This window comes from Oenanthe melanoleuca, chromosome 18 (assembly GCF_029582105.1).
Source record: "Oenanthe melanoleuca isolate GR-GAL-2019-014 chromosome 18, OMel1.0, whole genome shotgun sequence".
NCBI classification, from domain to species: Eukaryota; Metazoa; Chordata; class Aves; order Passeriformes; family Muscicapidae; genus Oenanthe; species Oenanthe melanoleuca.
This window is the reverse complement of record NC_079351.1, coordinates 9,375,309-9,395,558: the sequence shown is the minus strand read 5'-3', so window position 1 is coordinate 9,395,558 and position 20,250 is coordinate 9,375,309. Positions and strand designations below refer to the sequence as shown.

At 48.4% G+C, this 20,250-nt stretch overlaps 1 protein-coding gene across 5 annotated transcripts in view; it reads left to right on the top strand.

Moving 5' to 3' along the window:
- GAS7 (growth arrest specific 7) overlaps positions 1–20,250 on the top strand; it is an 81,830-nt gene that overhangs the window by 11,917 nt on the left and 49,663 nt on the right. For 2 of the 5 annotated variants that reach the window (XM_056506091.1, XM_056506093.1), the window contains exon 2: positions 19,174–19,297. In XM_056506091.1, coding sequence (XP_056362066.1) covers positions 19,174–19,297 — 124 coding nt within the window. Of the gene's footprint in view, positions 1–15,647; positions 15,790–19,173; positions 19,298–20,250 lie in introns of those variants that run through there. The other 3 variants (XM_056506094.1, XM_056506095.1, XM_056506092.1) reach the window with 3 other exon arrangements.

The window sequence follows — 20,250 nt, the reverse complement described above, 5'->3', positions numbered from 1 at the left end:
GAGAGCCTATGACTTGTCTCACTGCACTGCAGACTGCTGATGATCACAGTGATAACTGAGACCAGATGAAGGCTAGGAATAACCTCAGTCTGTTATGGAATGAAGAGTAGAACTCCAGGTATTTCCAAAAAGAAATCATGTTTAAATCATCCTTAGGAAATTAATTTTGCAATGAACCTGAGTCAGTGAGCCCCTGTGCACAGTTCCTCTGAGCTGCACTGCCCCAGGTTTGGGGACTCCCTCACTCCAGCTCCCTCCATCTCCCTCCTCTGCTCTTGACCAGCACCATTTACTAAGGCTGAAAATGAATTTTCAGTGAGGGACAAAGCTTTCCTCAGTGCTTGCCAGAAACATAATCATGAGCCAGAAACATAATTCATCCCTGGGATGGAACTGTGGCAAATTCTGCTGTGCAACTTGCTGGCAGTGCTGGGGAGAATTTGCTGTGCAATCACTGTTCCCAGCACGTTGTGACTGTGGCCAGTGCTCTGTGCTGCCTGGTGTGCCCCAGGCAGGATGCTGCCTGCTCAAAGAACAGGGCATGTCTCTGATACCCTCCTCGGGAATCTTGTCAGTTTGGAGGTGGGACTGCCACATCTCCCTGCTGGAGTTAGGGCAGCAGGTCTGCTGGCCACGTTGGAGCCCCACATTGAAGACAGGGAACCCACAGATGGAGACCATCAGCTGCAAGTCGAAGGGGAAGGGAGCTGGGAACTGCTGAGTGCTTCAACTCTGGCTGCATTTTTTGCTCAGTTAGGTCAGAGAGTTTGATCACAGGGCTCCACCCAGCGATGCTCAGCAATGTCTTTGTATCACAGTCTTAGAAGCTTGCACACAGTGATTTTGGTGACACACGGAACAACGCTGGCAGCACTGAACAAAGCAACTTTTTACTGGGAACGAATCTCTGGAAATGCTTCTTTAGTGATTCTAGAATCAGAATTACATGAGCAGGAATGGCTGTAGTCCCTGTGTTAGCACTGATTAGTGCTCTGTGTATGTGTCCCTGATGTATGCAGTGGTGTTAGGGCTGCAGGGCTGAGCCCCCTCCTCCCTTCTGCCTCCTGCAGCAGCAGCTCCAATGCCCTGGCTGGGGTCAGAGCTGTGCCCTGGCAGCCTGTGAAGAGTCACTCAGAAGCTACAGCCTGTTTCCAGCCTGGAGTCAGGCCCTGGAATGAACAAATCCCAACATTCACTTCTGCGGCAAGGAATTTGCTTTTGCTTTCAGTGCTGGAGGATCCAATATTTGCCTGTGGTTAGAGGAAAGCGAGCTTGGAAACCTTTTACTCCTCCTTCCCTGTGGCAGGGAAGTGTTCTGGGGAGGTTGATGAGAGTTGCACAGGCCTTCTCCTCCCTGTGCTGGGATGGGATGTTTGCTCCTCACCACCAAGAAAGAGCCTCATACAGTCTTCTGCTCTCTTCTTAGCTCTGAGGAGTCACACTTCAACCACCCTGCACCTTCATCCTCTTGGGCACACCCCACCTTTGGAAGAGTCAAAATCAATCTGAGCCATCAGTCCTCTACTTGAAAATAGCACTAAATGTGGCTACAGAGCTTTGCTCTGTGTGAGGGAGGATTTGGGGCCACTCCTTTCAGCATCTCTGGGTGGTACCTGCTTGGGGTGCACGCCTGTAACCCCCACAGAAATGCAGCATTAGCACCATCAGACAGCTGCCACGAGGGGCTCTGCCTGCTGGGGATGGCACCAGTCTGTTCTTAGGTCATGGTTTGTCACTGACTCTCTGTTTGGGTGGCACTCAGCTCAAAGGGCACACACCCACCAGCTTCTCATGGTTTGAAATGCAGTGCAGCTAAAATCCTTCAAAATCCTTTTCCCTTGTATTTACAAATTTTAATAAATAAGGTTACAGCTTGGCTTTTGATAGCCTGTACATCTGTCTCATTCTGCTCTGTGGAGAGCAACAGTTGTCCCTCATTATCACATAATGTACAACTACCCCAGAATATTCCTAAGGAGTACAATTGAATTGGTGTTCATCACAATATAGGACACAATTTTGTCTTCTCTTGTAAGCTTTATCTTTTATTTGTGATGTTGCCTTCCTTGACAACTTCCACGCTTTCTTCTCAAGCTGAGAAATTTATTTATAACTGAATGAAATACATACATTTACAAATGTATAATGTCTTCATTGTTGTTCATTTTCCCCTCTCTGTGAGGCTGCAGCTCCAGCAGTAGTAAAGCAATATCTTCAGCTGAAGGAGTTAAATATACCACCCCAGAAAAGAGCAGGCCAGATCTGAAAGCTATTCCTGTAACACTGATTTTGATCTCAGCCCTGTTTCCTGTCTAAAGACTTTTCTTTTTCAGTGGAGATCATGAAATGTTACATTTACTACTTTTGCTCAGAGTGTGCAGAGAAAATATCTTTCAACTCCAGAGGTTCCCTCTCTAAGGAACCCAGCTGAGGAACAGCAACCACAAGTTAAAGCATAGTTTCAGTTCTCTATTTTGTTAAACCATATTATTCTGAAGAAAATAATGCACAGAAGTGTGCTGCCATTGTGTAGCAGAATGTGATTAGTTTGGCACTAGATTCAATACCTTTAAGTATGTAAGACAACTACTAGAGTCAGACTAAAACCAAGATAACATCTCAGATTTCCCTCAAATAAAACAGATTTTATTTTTCTTCACATGGTGAGATCCCACAGCTGTGTAAAATTCACCAAAAAAATTCCTTCTGCAATCCTACCAACTTTTCCCCCTTAATCCAGTCCATTACAGGAACTTGGAATGAGCAGCAAGAGCAGCAGTGCAGAGCTGACCCCAGTGAGGTGCCAGTGAGGGTGGAGGAGCTCTGCTCTGTGGGGCTGCACAGGAGGCACGTGTGTACAGATGGCACAGGCATGGCCATCCTGCAATGCCAGGTGTTGGGGAGCTCTGACTGTTCCAATTCAGCAGCAGGCACAGCAATAGAGTTGTGTGAAGGGTGTTTGGCCTGTGGCAGGTGAGGAGATGGCAATGCTGGAGACCTGAGCTGCTCTGGGCTCCCCTTAAACCCTCTTGTGCCTCCTTACCCCATCTGCACTCAGCAGAGGCCCTCTGGAACCTCCCTCCACACACTGCTCCAGCTCTCAGCACTGGTGTTTTCCTGGGGGAGCTTCTGTGTGAGCCCCCGAGCCCATGGAGCACCAAAACCTGCTCAGACCCTGCTGTCAGCCCCCTGAGTGCCTGCCCTGTTCCCCTGGGGCTGCAGCAGCCTGGTCTCCTGGAGTGCGGAAGGTGTCCCTGCTGCTCTGGGTGGGGCTGGAGCACATTGAGCACACGGGTGGGAAGGTTTCACAGATGGCCCCAGAGCCAGACCTCAGCCTGGTCACTGACACATGGGTGGCTGCTGAAGCAGGTTATCTCCACCTCCTGACAGAGGTCTCCAGCCCTTCTGTACACATGATGCAGGAGATGCTCATTTCTCCAGAGGGGATGAGTGCTGGTTTATGCCTGGCAGGAGCTGCCCAGAGCTCACCAGTGGAAAACTCCTGGGCTGGGCTGAGTGAGGGCTTCTCCTGGCAGCCTCCATGCCTGGTGGGGGCTGAGTGTGTTTGGTGTCCACTGGCTCATTTGTAGTCTCCAGGAGAGGAGGATTAACCAACCTCCTGTGCCAGGTGAGCAACTCAAAGGCAGAAACTGATACAGATGTGGCTGCAGTTTCTTCTCTGCATGGAGTCAAGCACCACATACTTTCTCAGGGAACTGCTGTGCTGTGGCCATCCTGCTGCCCCAGGGACCATCAGAAGTGCCAGCACAGGATGTTCAGGGGGATTGCAGTGTTCTCATAAGATTGAAGGATTGTTTGTGCTGTGGTGTTCCAGCGTGGACAGGTGAGAAGCCTTGGGGCAGGAACTTCTCAGTCCTGCAGACAGACAGTGAAGAACAAGTTCATCCTTATTTCAAAAAGATAAAACATTCCGATTCCTTCCTGAGCCAACTGAGGAAGAGAAACTCCTGAGGTCAGACTCTCCCAGTGCTTTTTGAGATGTTCAGGCTGAAGGAGCTGGTTTGTCTTTTTCTCCCTGGTGATCAGAGAGCTGTGAGCACCTGCTCAGCTGAGGTCTGCAGTCCTGACTGGAGGCAAGAAGATGGAGCAGCTCTGCCTGTAGATATGCTCAAACAGGCTGTATGGCAATTCCCACAAGGAACTGCACTGAGATGTAGTTTTCGTGTCTTGCCAAGCTGTTCTTCTCCTGCTAAGTCAGAGAGCAGGAGCCTGAGGGTGTTGTTATCAATCTGGAGTTTGAATTCAGCATCTGTTCTGCATCGTCCTGCTTCTTTCCTGGGCATGAGGCCAAGGTTTGGTGTCCAGGAGGTGGGACCTGCCTGCAAATGCAGGGCTGTGCTCAGCCTCCCCATTTCCTCCTCCACAAACAAGGCTGCTGCAGCAGAGCTGGAAGGTGCAAATACGATTTTTACAGCCCAGAAAGCGGCTCTTGGGTTTGAATTACATTTTCCCAGAACTAATTTTTTTTTTCCCGACCTTGCATCTGTCTGAGCCCAGCACAATGTTCAGCAGCTGGGTGCAGCACCACAGGTGTCACAGAGAGGTTCCCCAGGACTTCATTGGAAGTCTCAGAGGGGAAGTAGCACAAACTGTGAGGTGCCCTGAGCAGGACAAGCTCCTGACAGAAGGGACCCTGTAGGAGCTTGGTGCTTTGGGTAATATCAAGTGTTTCCATGACTCTTGGATTCAAAAGCTGTGCTGCAATACTTGTTTTTTCCTGCTCTTCACAGGGGGTAGCAGTTTGTGATCTGGAAATTTATGACCATTTATTTTTATGTTACGTCTAGGTTAATAATACAATTCTGCCTTTTTCACGAAAGCATATGACTTAAAAACCTCATGGACTTGAAACCCCCATGGACTTAAAAACCCCATGGACTTAAAAATACATGATGTCATACTTTAAACAATATTTCTATTTTTGCATCAAATGTGTCCATTCCAAGCCATCTCCCAGTGGAATGTCAGCATGGTGTAATCTTTGGAAACAGCTGCTGAGGATACATATGTATACCACATACTTCAGTCACAGGCTCACTCCTTTTCTTCAGAAAGGCTGAATAATACCTACATCATTTCTTATAAATAGTTATTTGATATTTTCTCAAAGAGGTTCAGCCTTTACTGTGGCTTCAATAACACCTCCATCCTGAACCTTCCCTTCTGCAAGTTAAATTCATTTTTCTCTCTCCTGTGAGGGATGAGAAAATAAACCACTCTTTATTTCCAGGTTGATGGCATATCCCAGACACTCCCCTTTCACTTATTATTCCAGCTCTGTATTAAACTGCTTTTTCTTTTTCCGTTCAGATAATTTTTTTCTAGATCTCTGGTTTTTACACTCTTTTGTACTCGATTTTTCATGGATTCTCAGAGATGATTAGCAAATGCTCTGAGATTTATGAGCCAGTTCTTCAAAAGTCTATCAATCTCAGGGTTCTCCAACTTATTCTTTCCCTATTGCAGGATAAAATCTTTGTTATTGATATTAACTGTGACAGCCACTTGGTGATGGACGACTTTATTAATAAATGACATTTTGTTGAATATCCTGAACATTCATGGGTAACTCTCTTCTGCTGAGCTTCTTTTACTTGGTCTTCCTCTTAATATACATTTATGGAGTATTTCCTGTTACTGTTAATGCTTTTCTGCTGATTTTATCTACTTCTGCGCCTACACTTCTGTACTTGTCATAGGAATAACTGGCAGCTTTTTTTAAATTTAAAAGCAGTCTAAAAGGTTCATTCTCTTGCATGCCTAGTACCAAGCACAAAGGCTTCCCAGTCCTAGTGACTTCTGATGTTTCCATATTCCAATTATTCAAATTCACTGATACAGTAACAGGCAATTAAATACTGTAATGGACATAGGAGGAAGGCAGATATTGAAATGCCCAATTCCATAAACAAGATTAACTTGCTAGGTGTAGAGCAATCAAACTAATACATTTTATTTATCTGCTTTGAGAGTGTGGTTTGATGAATCTGGAGAATGCAGCAGGTCACAGTGTCTGGACCACGCTGGAAATGCATCCTCTTGGCAGGATAGTCCCAGGGATTGAGGTGCCAGGCAGTTTTAAAATAACCAGCTTATTCATCATCTTCTTTAAACCAGCATTAGTGGGATAGGAGACTGATGGGAAAAGAGAGGGGGTGGAGGTGACCCAGTGACATTCTTGGTGTTCTTCTGAGGATGCTCAGTTACTGCACAGGGCAAATTAAAATTCATCAGTAACTATTTCCAGGGATTTCCCCCCTGCTGGCTTTTTTTTGGGGCTGTTTTCTCTGACTTGAACTTCTTCCAAGCTGAATAATGAATTGGTATTTCCTGGGTGTTTCTGCCTGCTCCATTTTTCTGCACGTGTCTGACCCATCTGCAGTTGGTCACCTCCCACCAGCAGGTCTCCTGCTCAGCTGCCTCTGCTGTCTCCCTGCACTTCCCTTGAGGTCTGTCTTTGCTATCCCTCATCTCTGCAGTCCTCCCCACCATGAGCAGTGTGTTATTCATAAATATGGACCAGGACTGAATGAATTTCACTGCACAAATGCAGTGGCCTGGATATTCTTCTTCTCAGGTGAAATGTTTGTATGGTGGAGTTTCATTGGAAAGAACTAAACCAGACAGATGAGATCTGAGCTCTCTTCAGCACGTAGAGGGCCAGGAGCAGCACTGTGAGGACAAGAAGCAAGATTTTATACTTTAGAGGTAGGCCACTAATTAGAAGGTAAATGTGAGCAAGCCCTTTAATTTCAGCCAGAGATAAGAGGCATTCACTGCTGCAAGGACTGCCTGGTCTGGTGAAATGGCTGCTCACATTACAGTCCTGGGAAGGCTGCGTGGGAGAAACACATGGGTGTCCTCTGTTTGTGTCCTCCTCCACATCAGAAAGGGCAGAAGAAGGAGCAGAGCCACTGTGTGGGAATGCTGCAGAGAGCTCCTGGTGCTGATGGCTCAACAAGGACCAGCTCTGTCCTTCCCAGGAGCACGGGCAGGAGGGAACCAGCCGGGTCCTGCAGAGCACTGGAGACTCTGCTGCTCTGCCCACCAAGGGCTTCTTCAGGGTGCTGCATTACCTGGGTGTCACACACTGGCTGGCCTTGATCTCAGCCCAGCAAACAGCTCTGACCTGGCTGTGGGAGAGGACTGAGGCAGCCAGGCAGAGATACTTGTTCACGCCTGAGCAACCTCCAGAGCTGCTGACCCCACTGGAGAAGGAGGATTTTCCTGAGCGACATCTCAGGGTACAAAGGCAGCCCCACATTGACATACTTAGAGAAGGGCCCTGGAAAAATGCTGCAGATGCAGTAACTGGTGTGAGTGGGGCTCTCCCTGCCTGCTGAGCCTGGCAGGAGTCTGTCCCAGCTGTGAGGGGCACCAGGCATTCTGCACTGCCCCCAAAGTCCCTTGTCCTCCCTGTGCCACCCTGTCCTGCCAGGCAGGGGCACATGGCCCTGCTGTCAGAGCAGCCTGTCCATCAGCCTGTTTGTGTGCCTGGCTGCTTGTCTGTCTGTCTGTCTGTCTGTCTGGCCACTGCAGCAGGCAGGTTGAGCTCTGGCTCTGTGCAGGGGCTCCTGCAGCCTCATTCAGGCATGCCAAGTGCTCAGGATGGCCTTCCCCCCATGCCTTATTTTGCTGTTTGTTTGCTCGTTTATTAAGATTTGTAGCAGCAGCAGAAGTAAAGAGCTAGAGGTGGTGTGTCTGTGTGAGTGCATTGTGCAGTGGGGTTACAGGCACAACAGCCACATTCCCCACGCCTGAGAGAGATTACAAGGGAGGGCGCAGGAATGTGCATCTGGCAGCACTTTGTATCTTGGCTATTTCACTGCTTTCTCTGCATCCCAGCTTCCCAAAGTTTTGGTCATGGAGGGCCATTTAATCCAGGGAACAAACTTCCTCTGCAGAGAAACACCACTGAAGAAAAATTGAGGATGTTTGTAAAGGAATGGTTGCTGCTTGAAAAAGTAGCAAGGCGTGTTATGTGGGGATCTGCCCAACCACAGCAACAGGAGGATGCAAATTTAATTTTAAAGTACAGGGAAGTGTTGTTATAATATGCCAAAAGATTGCTTAAGGCCTGGGGCCAGGAAGAAAATCTGAGCTAACTATTGCAATTTTTTAAATATCATGTGTTTTGAGATAGTGCTTATAATAAAATTACCAGAAATGCAAATCATTAAATATAAGGTTCTCAGGCACCTTGCCCAGCATTCTTCCTAAAAGAGAGATTAGTTAAAGTCTTTTTAAAAGGAGTTAAAGATAAATAAATTAATGCCCTATCTCTGAAAGTGTCCAAGGCCAGGCTGGTCTGGTGGAAGGTGTCCCTGCCCGTGGGAGTGAGTTGGAATGGGATGAGCTTTAATGTCCCTTCCAACCTGAAGCATTCTCTTATTCTATGATATATACAGACATCTAACTGGGATTATTCTCTGGACACTCTCAGAATGTCCTTTTATTAACTTCTTATGAGAATGAGAATACACTAGCTCTGGAGATCTGATGAGATCTCCAAAAACTTAACTAGATGCTTTTAGTTGCTTTTCTAACTTATAGATATGTTACTTGCTCCAAAGTGTTTGTGTAAATACACGTTTTTGGCAGATGACTGCAGCAAGGTTTGAGGTTGCTGTGCCTTAGCTCTGCTATGCATGCTTGTGTGTGCATGTGGGAGGGAGTCTGTGTATTTTAAGGGAAAATTCCTTCCTTCCTGAAAGAACACTAATTATTAGTTGTTATCAAGTGATTTTATTGTGTCTGGGAAACTGCAGAGCCCAGCAGTAGAATGGGGCTTGTTAAAACCCTAGTGATGTATGAGAAATGAAGCACATGAAGTCATGCCCTGGCAGAGATGGGAGAGAGGATGCTGGAATTGCATTGTTTGGAATTGCATCCAACTGCTGGAATTGCAGAGAATGCTGCAGGAAGATGACAGCACAGGTAGAGAGCACTCAGCCAGGCTGAGCTTCCACAGGCTGGAAGCCCCACATTAAAACATTTGGCATTATTCCCAGATGTTCCATTCCTCCAAACCCAGCTGCACTCACAGGCACAAGAATTCCAGAAGGCAGCTATGCTGCCCAGCTCTTTGTTTGCCCTCAAGCCTGCTGAGGGTGACTTTTCTACCCCCCTTTTTCATGCCACAACCCAGGGAGAGGGGTCAGACAGTGAATTTAAATCCGTGGGAAGTTTCTTTTTTTAACTGCTTCCAGTCACCCTTCCAGGGCAGAGCACCTGGAGCAAGCAGCATGCCCCAGCTCCCTGGCTGCCTCTCAGACCTCTGACCATCGAGCTGGTGTGCCACACTCTGCAGTCACTCAGGGAGGGATTTGTCCCCACAGCAGGTCATTTCAAACTGGAGACAGCAGTAATGCTGCAGCTGGCTTGATCTGGGCTTGTGACTCTCTGTGCTTCTGGGGGTGACTCTGACAGTACAAGGTTTGCTCAACAATGGCTCTGTTGTCCCTGGATGCCCAGAACAACACAGCCCTTCAGAGTACTTGGCCCTGGTGCTCTGCCTCGTACCAGATGCTGGTGTCAGAGACAGAGTGGCACATCCCTCCTGAGAAGGGTGAGGCTTGTATAAAAACTTCCCTGCTCCAGGTTTCCCACAGCAGAGTTTCAGGCATACAGTTTTGGGAAGAAATATCTCAATATTTGAGTGGTACAGTGCTAGAAACAGCCCTCAGGAGAGACCTTGAACAAAGGAATCCCTGTGCTTTTACAGCCTTACAATCCACACACCCACTGCAGTGGTTATTTTGGGTCCAGCATCTCCTGCAGAGTCCCAGGGTGACTGAACACCCCCTGCTCAGCTCTGCAGGGCTCTGAGCCCTTGGTCAGGTGAATGTCAGTGTCCATTCTCAGCTGCTTGCCAGGGGCTCCAACCATTCCCCTACTCCTGGCATAACCTGCAGGTCCCCCCTCAGCTTCCCCTCGAGCACTGGGGGTTCCACAACAAAGGAACTCAGCTCCTGCCTGCTCCTGGGCTGCCCTGGCACAGGACACATCCAGCCCAGGGCTCTTGGAGGGCTGGCATTTGCCTCATCCCCAGTCTTTCACATTCTTCTGCCTGTTCCTACCCTACCAAGCCATGGTGTGATAACTCCTGCTTGGGGAAGCCCTAGTATCCAGGAGAGCCAGCTCATGACAGCCTGTGGCAGGGCTCTGGGTCTCCATTCCCATCGAGGGGATGGGGCTGTGACTCGAGTAGTTCATGTCCAACTCTCACATCAGAATGGGCTGAGTTTACACAGCAGCATGCAGAGCTTTTGTATAGAAACATTGTGCTCATGGCAGCTCTGGATCTCTTGAGAAGTCAGCTTTGTCCCAGCTGGCCACATCCTGTTAGGGAGACAGCATGGCTTCATTTTCTGATGACAGAAAAGTAGCAGAGCAGGGCACTCCCTGTGCTGGCTGTGTCCTGGCAGATGAAGCATGCCTAGACCTCCAGAGCCTATACCCACTCTGCTAGTTGGCAAATGAGATTCCAAATGCTAACTGAACAGCAAGAATCATTGGTGCTGAGAGGAAAACAGAGGAATGGGAGAGTGCTAACTTCTGTATTTCTTTTGGGGAAGAAGGAAAAAGACTACAGCTAATTCAGAACAGCTCCTTGGCTGCTACAGGGAAACTGGCTGCTGGGAGGGTTTGCTCCATGTTGCAGGGAGGCAGTTGGTCACAGATGTGCTTGGGAATGGGTAAGAGATACCAGCCCAGTCCTTCCTGGCATTCTTTCACTGGACTTTTAACTTCTGGATGGTTCATATGCTGACTTCCCACAGGGGTGTTGATGCCAAGATCTCCCCCTTTTCTCTTCAGTATCCCAGACTGCAGTCATCAGTCAAGGCATGGACAGACAAATGTCATCACCATCTGCCTATTTAACTGGTTCTTTGAATCCTCTTACCCTCCACTGGTTTCATCTCTTTCCCCATCTTTGTTTCTTCCTCTAACCATCTACCCCTAATCATCCTTTGTCTTGTATAGTACCTCTTTCCCTGCATCCCTCTATCAGCCCAAGGTCTGGAGAACCTTTCCCATGACTCACTGTGAAGGTTCTCACCCCAGACCAAGGCCCTGATGGCTCTCACCACAAGAGTGACTGCAGAGTGCTGTGTATGTGGGATTAGGTTATCTCAGCTCCCATCGTTGTCACTCTGTGTTCTGTTCCCATTCCTCTCTGCTCTATGGGTGTGGAGTTGGGCCCTTCACAGAATCACAGGTTCCCTAAGGATGGAAAAGCCCTCTGAGATCATCAAGTCCAGCCATTAACCCAGCTCTGCCAAGTCCAGCACTGAACATGTCCCTAAACACCACATCTGCATGTTGTCTGAGCACTCACAGTGATTCTACAGCTTGCCTTGGCAGCTTCTCCTAATGCCTGACCACCCTTTTGATGAAGAAATTTTTCCTAATATCACAGCAGTCTGTCTACATGACTGCTCATTGTCCTTCCAAGGCTGTGCTGTAAAAGCTGCATCCAGCAGCGTGAGCTCCTTGTGGCTGCCTGATGTGACCACCCACAGCTTTCTTCCTGTCCAGTGTCAGTCTGGCCATCACCTGTCTGTCCTTGCATGGCTCAGCTGGGTACAGGAGAGGGGCTGCTCAAAGGGAGTTGGACAGATTTGTCCATTAAGCGACTTGTCTGTTAGCGTAGAAGGGAAAAACAGCTGTATGTTTTCCTGGAGATGATTCCTGAGCCTTCCTGTGGGTGCATTATAGTCACTGTGTTCTAGATGGGCTTTCTCAGAACAGACACTACTCCCATCTGGCTGTCCATGCTCCTTGGCACCTGCTGTGAGAGTGGTACTTCATTTCCCCCTTCTCTTTCTCTTTCTCTTTCATTGGTTGCTCTTCCATTGCCTGATCTCTGCACTCTTGACATGAAGTGCTGAATGCTGTCACTCCCTGAGAGGATACAGAGAAAGGAGCACAGAAAAGGCAGCAGAGCTCAGGCAGAGCAAGAGGTGAAAAGGCTGACAGCTGGGCTGTCCTTTGCAGACTGCTCTCACCCTCCTGCTCACTTGCCACTCACCAAATCCCTGCTGTCAAAGGCTTTTTATTGTCTTTTTGCTAACTACCCTTCAAATCAGGGCCCCATTACCAACGCTCTTTCTCCACAGTGAATCTCAGCCCTGCCATCTTTCTTATGCTTCCTACTTCTTACACCTGCCTGGCTTCCCTCCTCAGCCCAAACCCACCGGTTGCTGCTGCCAAGCACTCCCTGAGCTGTTGCTTTGCCAGGGAGTGAGCATCGTCTGTGGCAGGATGTGGCCCAGACCTGGTGCCAGAGTCCCACGTCACCCAGCACAGGAGCAGGCTCAGCTGCAGCTCAGTGCTGTGGCTTCTCCCAGTCTGGCACATGGCTCTGTGCACCAGGCACATGTTGGGAAGGAGGGGAGAGGGCTGAGCTGCACTGGGTTATTCAGATTTTTCACTTCTGGTTTGACAGCCCCTATTTTGAAGGGATTCGCAGGTCAGAGCGTTTCTCTTCCCACGCATTTTGGTCTCACACAGCACTGAGGCAGAAAACACAGCCCAGTCTGTCTCCCTGGGTCATGTACCCTTCAGCAACAGCTTGTTTTCCCCTCATTTATGGTGCTGATGGAGAAAAATATACTAGTCCCAGAAGGCTTATTCTCTGCTAACACAGTGCTTTTCATGTACATTACATTAAAGCAAAGTCCTGGGCACATGCTTGTGCCACAGCCAGGGACCTGGGTGGGTGAGAAGGGAGGCTTTTGGCAGCTGTGGATCTGGCTGGAGACCAGGCAGAGCTGGGTGGGAAGCATGCACACTGTGTTCCAGAGCCAGTGAGACAGAGAGGAGTGCGGAGATAGGGGAGAGCTGGCCACCCCTTCCTCCTGGCCACAGCGTATCAGCTGGTGGGAAGGTGGCAGAGGTGGCATCCAAGGAAACAGCAGCTGCATGGAGATGCAGGAGTTATTTAGGAAGAAGAAAGAGTGAAGCAGAGTGGCATGGCACAGAGGAAAGTTACTAGCACAAGGAGATTTTTGAAACTGGGAAAAAAAGAGATCTGCCCAGCTAAACTGAAATGTGGGCTATGTGCTGGGCATAGTTCAGCCCAAGCCTCGAGCTCAGCACTCTGAGATGCCCTAACTCAGCACAGGAAGGGGGCTGTGCTCTGGGGACGAGGGCTGGTGGCACGGGAGGCCATGGCCAGTGCCAGAGCAGAGGAATGGCACAGCAGGGCAGGGGCAGGGGCACGGGCAGGGCCACCCAGGGAGGGTGACTTGTCCCCAGCAGAGTGTGCCATCCTATTCAGCCCGAGGGGAGCTGTGCTGGTTGCCAGGACAACCAGGACAGATCATATGACCCGTTCCACTTTCTATATATAAATCTGTTTCACACAGTGTATGTGACTCCATGGAAACCAAATGTTGAGCAAGAAAGATTGCATAAAAATGAACAAAATACAGAATGACTCAAAGTACGAGGCAGAGAGAGGCTGTGGGCAGGGCAGAGAGGTTTTTGGGTGCCCCAGGCCTTCTCCTGAGCCAGGTCACAGGCTGGTACAGGCATCAGCTGAAGCCAAACACAGACCCCACTTCTTTAACTGCACCATACAGCTCCTTCCTGTACCTAAAGGGGCTCCAGGACACCTAGAGAGGGACTTTGGACACGGGCTGGAGTGACAGAGAACAGGTTCTCGTAAGCTTTTAGGAGGAAATTCCTCACTCTGAGGGTGGGCAGGGCTGGCACAGGGTGCCCAGAGAAGCTGTGGCTGCCCCTGGATCCCTGGCAGTGCCCAAGGCCTGGCTGGATGGGTTTGGAGCAGCCTGGACTGGTGGAAGGTGTCCCTGCCCCCTGGCAGGGGGGTGGAATGAGATGAACTTTGAGGTTCTTTCCAGCTCTAACCATTTTATGATTCTGTGGTTCTGCCTTTTCTGCTCCATACCCTAGGACTCACACACACCTTTTCCAAGCTCAGTGGTCACACCAACTGCAGTTAAACAGAAAGATAAGCTCAGTGCTGTCAGTGCAGAACAAACCATTCCCCACAGGACAGAGGCTGTTCTGGGGCAGATTCATGCTGGGTCCTTGCATTGCTCCTTGCAGGGAGGTTCTTCTCCATAGTGTTCCCATCTTTCTGTCACCAGTGATCCTCCAGCACTGCAGGGCAGCTGCTTGTTTGGGCACTGTGGCCTTTCCTTGTGCTGCTCTCTGTGAGTGTGACTGCACAGGTGGCAGCAGCAGGTTAGATCAGGTTGCTCGAGGCCTGAATTTGTGGGTTTGGGATTGTTTTGCTTTCCTTTCCCTGGGGTTGTGTGTTGGGAATTGCCCCTGGTCTGAGCTCTGCTGTGCAAGCCCACACATCTTCAGGGAGCTCAGGCTTGTCAACACACAGATGTTTCCTCCCCAGGATCCCTCTTTGAAGGAGAATGGGGATTTCCTGCAGTTTGAAAATGGGAAGTCATTTTCCTCTATTGAGCAAGGCAGAGCTTGCCTCAGGGTCAAGTCATCATGGATTTAACTGATGTGTGTTACTCCCTGTTGCCTCACTTTGCTCTCAAAACCCTCTTTGGCTTCTTTTCCACCACTGGGAGGGATCAGGATGCCAAGGGCTCTTCCAAAGGAACAGAATGAGTTGGGCTGCTGCTAACTTGATCAAGGAGACCAAGAAAGAAAAGAAAAAGCAAACAGTCAGAAAGTCAGAAGAGGTGGAGTGGGAGAGGCACTCACCACCTTCTGCTGTCTGTGCTGCCCTGTTCTGAGCTGGCCCAGCCAGACAGAAGGTGTCAGGGCTCCCACAGGCAGGCCCTGGCTGCTGCTCTTCACATGAAGCATCCAGGATGTCTGACCCAGTTGTCCTTCTCCTCAGACATGCTTCTAGACCATCAGTGTATGGCAGCACAGGGATGAAACAGCATCCCTGGTCAGGGTTGTGGTGCTGTGGGTGGCTCTGGCCCACACAGGTTGTCCTCTTCTTGACATCTTGGCCCAGTGCCCATGGATGCAGGGGAAGAAGCACAGAGAATGGTCAGGTTTGCTCTGACCTAAACAGCAAATCCATCTGCCTCTTGTGAGTGCTGCTGTCCTGGATTACAGGAGTTAACCCCATAGATTTGTTCTTACTCCACATGCTTGCCTTTGCCATCTCTCTGTCGTGTGGTTTGGTGCTGAAGAGCTCCAGTGCCCTTTCTACATTTCCTGCTCATTTCTGTTTCCTCTCTGCTGTGCATGTATCAGGAGAATTCCATCCCTGTGTGTCTGCAGGCAGCAAACAAAAACCACTGCTTGTCATGTGGAACAAGACCTGTTGGGTGGCTTGCACATTCCCCTGCTACGTGGAATTCTGATCCTAGGAAATCTCATGGGAGAGAAGTGCTTGTCCTGTTGGATTTTAATGTTTTGTGAAACACTTTGATCCCTTTTCCAGGCATCAAATGCAGATGGAGGAGGATTTCACTGGGGTCACACGTTCGCTGCTCACATTGTTCAGGTTTCCTGTTTCCTCGACAAGTGTTGCAGACATCCTTTCCAGATTTGCCTGTCCACCACCATGGTGACAGCAGCTGGTGACACTTCCAGCAGTGTCAGTCAGGGGAGTGGCCTGAACATTTCTGAGCTCAAAGGCTCTGTAGGAGTTGGGAGGGTTAGAAAGCGGAAGGGACTGCAAGCCCACCCAGCCTGAGCTGGGCAGGGGTGTCAGGGTCCTGCTTTTTCTTTTTATTGGAGTAGAGCAGAGCTTCTAGAAAGAGGCCCTCAGTCTTGATGGAGGAACCACAAGAAGTGCACAGCTCCCTGGTAAGCCTTGATACTTATCCTCATGATTGGCAGATTCTTTTCTAGCTGAGATTTTCTTCAACTTCCAGTCCCTGCCTGCTGCTCTCTCTCAGCTGGTTTGCAATGCTCTCTGCTGATAGGGAACCTCCTCTCCATGCAGACATCCTCTGTTCTCAGAAGTTATCTTGGCAATAATTCTCTTAAAATAGGAACAAGAAATCAAAGAAATATTCCAGTCTTGCTGATCTGTCTAAGGAAGAGGTGCATCTACACATGGGTGCCTCTAAGCACTTTCTTTGTTGCATGTGGCTGGGAACAGGGGTGCCTGGTGGGAGCTGGGTTTGGGAGAGCTCTGAAGCCTGTCTGTGGGTGCTGTGCCAGATGTGGAGCTGTGCCAGATGTGGAGCTGGCCTCTTGGAACACTATGTGCCAGTCACCTCTGCTCCCTGTGCAGTGTCATGGCCCTGTCCTTGCTGTGTCCCAGCAGCAGGACTGCCTGTCATCCTGTGCCAGGGTAGCCAAAACTTCTCCAAAGCATAGCTGTGCAAACATGGTCCCAGTTTAGCTGTGCTGGTGCAAGGAGAAGGCACTGCAGATGGCCTGGCTGGGACAGGGTTGTGTCTGCTGAGGAAAACAGAGCAAGAAAATCTCTCCTTTTCCTCAGATCTCCTGTTTTGGCAGAAAAGGGATGATATGCTACCCATGATAGCCCTCCTGGCACTGTCATTTCTGAAAGGATGGCTGGCTGGGTGTGCCTAAACTATGAGGTACTTAATCTGTGGTGCATTATAATGCCCAGGCTCATGTGCATCTATCCAAGATCTCATCATCCCACACTTTCTATGCCAGGGCATCCTGGGCTCCTAAATGATGAGAATGATACTTGTACTGATATGGCAAGGGGGAATGGCTTTAAACTGAGAGAGAGTAGGTTGAGATTAAGACATTAGGAAGAAATTCTTTATTGTGGGGCTGGTGATGCCCTGGCACAGGGTGCCCAGAGAAGCTGTGGCTGCCCCTGGATCACTGGAAGTGTCCCAGGCCAGGTTGGATGGGGCTTGGAGCCACCTGGGATAGTAGAAGGTATCCCTGCACGTGGAGGGGGATGAATGAGATGATTTTTAATGTCCCTTCCAACCAAAACCAGTTGGTGATTCTGTGAGGGCAGGGTGGTGAGGAAACCTCTATGAAGTCAAGTTTTGTGTCTTCTTCTGTTCCTCCCCTATGCCATTTTCAGTTCCTCTTTCCCCCTAAAGCTGCTGTAGGAGTTGGAATCCAAGTGTTGCTGGGAGGGGATTGCACTGGGACCAGTTAGGGGCTCTAACACAGAAATGGTCCCAGCACAGTGGGACTTCCTCTGCAGTCTCCATGGGATAAGTCCTGCCTAATAGTGAGTGACCTTCCTAATACATACTCCATACTGTCTTGGTTTCAGCTCAGATACAGTTAGTTTTTTTTCTAGTAGCTTGTACAGTGCCGAGTTTGGATTCAGTATGAGAACAATGTTGATAATACCCTGATATTTTAGTTGGTGCTCAGCAGTGCTCAGTCTAAATGGAGGACTCATCTGTGTCCTGGGCTCTGCCAGCAAGGAGCTGCAGTAGGAGTCAGGAGGGAGCAAGGCCAGGACAGCTGACCCCCACTGTCCAGAAGGATATTCCACACCACAGAACGTCATGGCCAGTGTATAAATGGGGGAGTTGGCTGGGAGAGGCTGCATGCTGCTCAGGGAAGGGCTGGGTATGGGTGTTCAGTTGTACTGTGCATCACTTGTCTTTCTTGGGTTTTATTCCTCTCTCTTTTTGTTTCCTTCTGTTTCTTTGTTATTTTCATCATTGTCATTATCTTTTACTTTATTTCAATGATTAAGCTGGTTTTTTTTCTCATTAATTTTACTTTTTTTTCTGATTCTCCTCTCTATCCCAGGGATGGGAGGCAGGGAGTGGGTGGCTGTGTGGTGCTGAGTTGCTGGCTGGAGTTAAACCACAATGCATGCACATAAAAGCAAACTGATTCCCCATTGTTTACAAGAACTTCAGCATTTGGCAGTGCTGAGATTTCCTCTTGACTGTCATTGACAGAGACCGCTGTGCTCACAGCACTTCTTGATTGGCAAAATCAGAAGCAAAGGTGTAAATATTAGTAACCAAAAAACAGAATTAGCAACTGCAAAACATAATGCTTGTATGCTGTTTGAAGCAATGCACATTTTGGCAGGGACTGCAGCTGAAACACTGGGTTGACTTCATACTGTTTCCATCCAGTATTTGCTGGTATTTACTGTATACCATCCACATCTATCTCTTGGCTTAGCCTTTGTTTAAGAATGCAGATATGACACTCACCTGTGAAGGAGCTCTGCTTTTCCTGCAGTCCAGCAGAGGGGCATGAAGCAATACTGAAAATGTGACTGAAAGGATGTTGGGGCCATTCAGAGCTCCCTTTACGCAAACTGGTAATGTCTGTCCTTGCAGGGCACTGGTGCTGACTGTGCAGAGTGGAGGAATTCCATGGCACCCTGGAGTGATCAGAGCTTAATGGTGACCTGCACATGGAATCACTGTAGGATCATATTAAGAAGTAGGGGTAGTGGGAATGAAGGGACTTCAGTTCCAGAAGGGAAAGAAGGTGTTAGGTACAGAAATGGCAAGCATGCAGCAAAAATGTGTGAAATCTGGATCTTCTGAAACAGAACCTAGGGCTGGGTTACCCCAGATTCCTCTTTTTGAGGTTTTCATGCACAGCAGAGCTAGTCTGGTGTATCTTTGTTATTTTCAAGGCCAGATATCTGTGAAGGGGATATGAAGGAACCAGCCTGCTGCTGTATTCTCTAAAGCTGGTACACTCCCACACTGCAGAGTTTACTTTTCTTCAGCATGCCTTTGCAAACAATAACAGGCGACCATTAATCCCATGGTGGAGGAGGTATCCCAGGATTTGTTCCAGTACTCTGTGCTATCCAATGTAGCTTACTGGGAGGGAGTCTGGTTTTGTGGTTCAGGTGATGGTGCCCCTGTAAAATAAATTGTGACAGCACTCCATGATCAGTGCTTTCATCCACTGGTATATCCATGGGAAGGTAAAGAAGGGCCAGATACCTGTCTCTGTTTCTCAGACACTTGACCATTTCATGCTTTGTGTTTTACTGCTCAACCAGAGTCATTTTCTTGGACATTAAATACAGAGGGGCTCATTTCTGTCCCAAATGGTGATTTCTTCAAGGCAATGTTGCTTCATGTTCTGAAGCTAGCAGAGATGAAGGGAGAAATAGACTGAAATTCTTCGGGTGTATTGGAATCTCTAGAATGCCAAACCACATCATTTCTTTCCAGCTGTGTGTCTGGTTAGAATTTACATTATCTAGGTATTGACATAATAGGTCGGATTTTTATTTTCTTTTTTCAGCAGAAACCCCGAAAGGCGACGCCTCAGCCAGGAGAAGACACCTTGAATGGCCACCTTCCCCCCGGCTGGCAGAGCTACATGTCTCCCCAGGGTCGCAGGTACTACGTGAACACCTTCACAAATGGTAAGTGGGGGTGGCTTTCCAGTAAATGTTTCACCCTGCCAGCACAGATCTGCTTCAGGAAATCAGCTTGCTAGTTGATTTTGATAACAAAAGTAGCTGCAGAGCCAAAGTAATTAATATGACACCATGTGAAAGAAAGTACAAGAAGATTATGATCCTCTGTCATCTTAATTCTGACCATTAGAAGACATCTGAAATGTTGACAAAAGATAGAGAATGTAAAGTAGAAATACCTCTGTCATAAATGCTTTAGAATCTGAAACACTGTTAAAGATGCAGTTTTTGCCACATTCTTTATTTCCTTTACCTGGAGATATTTATGTCTATATATACACATACATGTAAAGTAGTTTGATAGAACATCAGATATCACTGAAACACCATTAGGGAAAACAGAAAACAGACTCAGTTCGCCCATGGAGACAAGGAAAGAAAATATGTATATATATATATATAATGGGACAGCACAGACAAAGCTTTCAGTCTGTATTTGTGTGTTCTAGTCACTGTCATGTTGAGAAGCAGATTTAACTCACCATCTTATCACCTGCTCAAGACCTGTCAAACTTGTACCACCTCCGGTTTACCTGAGACTCTGTGTCAACCTGCTCTTCTCACCATGAGCTCACAGCAGCATTGCAAAACAGGGTCTTGTGACCAGCAAATCCACATTTCTTTGGCAAAAAGAATGCCATGAAAAAAAAAAAAGAATGCCAGGAGCTCACCTTGTTCCCAGGGAAGCTGCAGCCATCAGGAGTGACCTCTGGCATTCCTTTAACTCGCTCACAAAGGAGAGGGCACCTCATGGTCAGTTCAGGGGCTGATGTGTTTTATTTCAGAAGCTTTTGGCCCAGATCTTTGCCAAGTCATCATTTACTGGAGTTTGATGCACTCACATCTAAAAGGAAGCTCCCCCTAGTAGGTGCATTTCCATTTAACCCTGCCTCCATTTT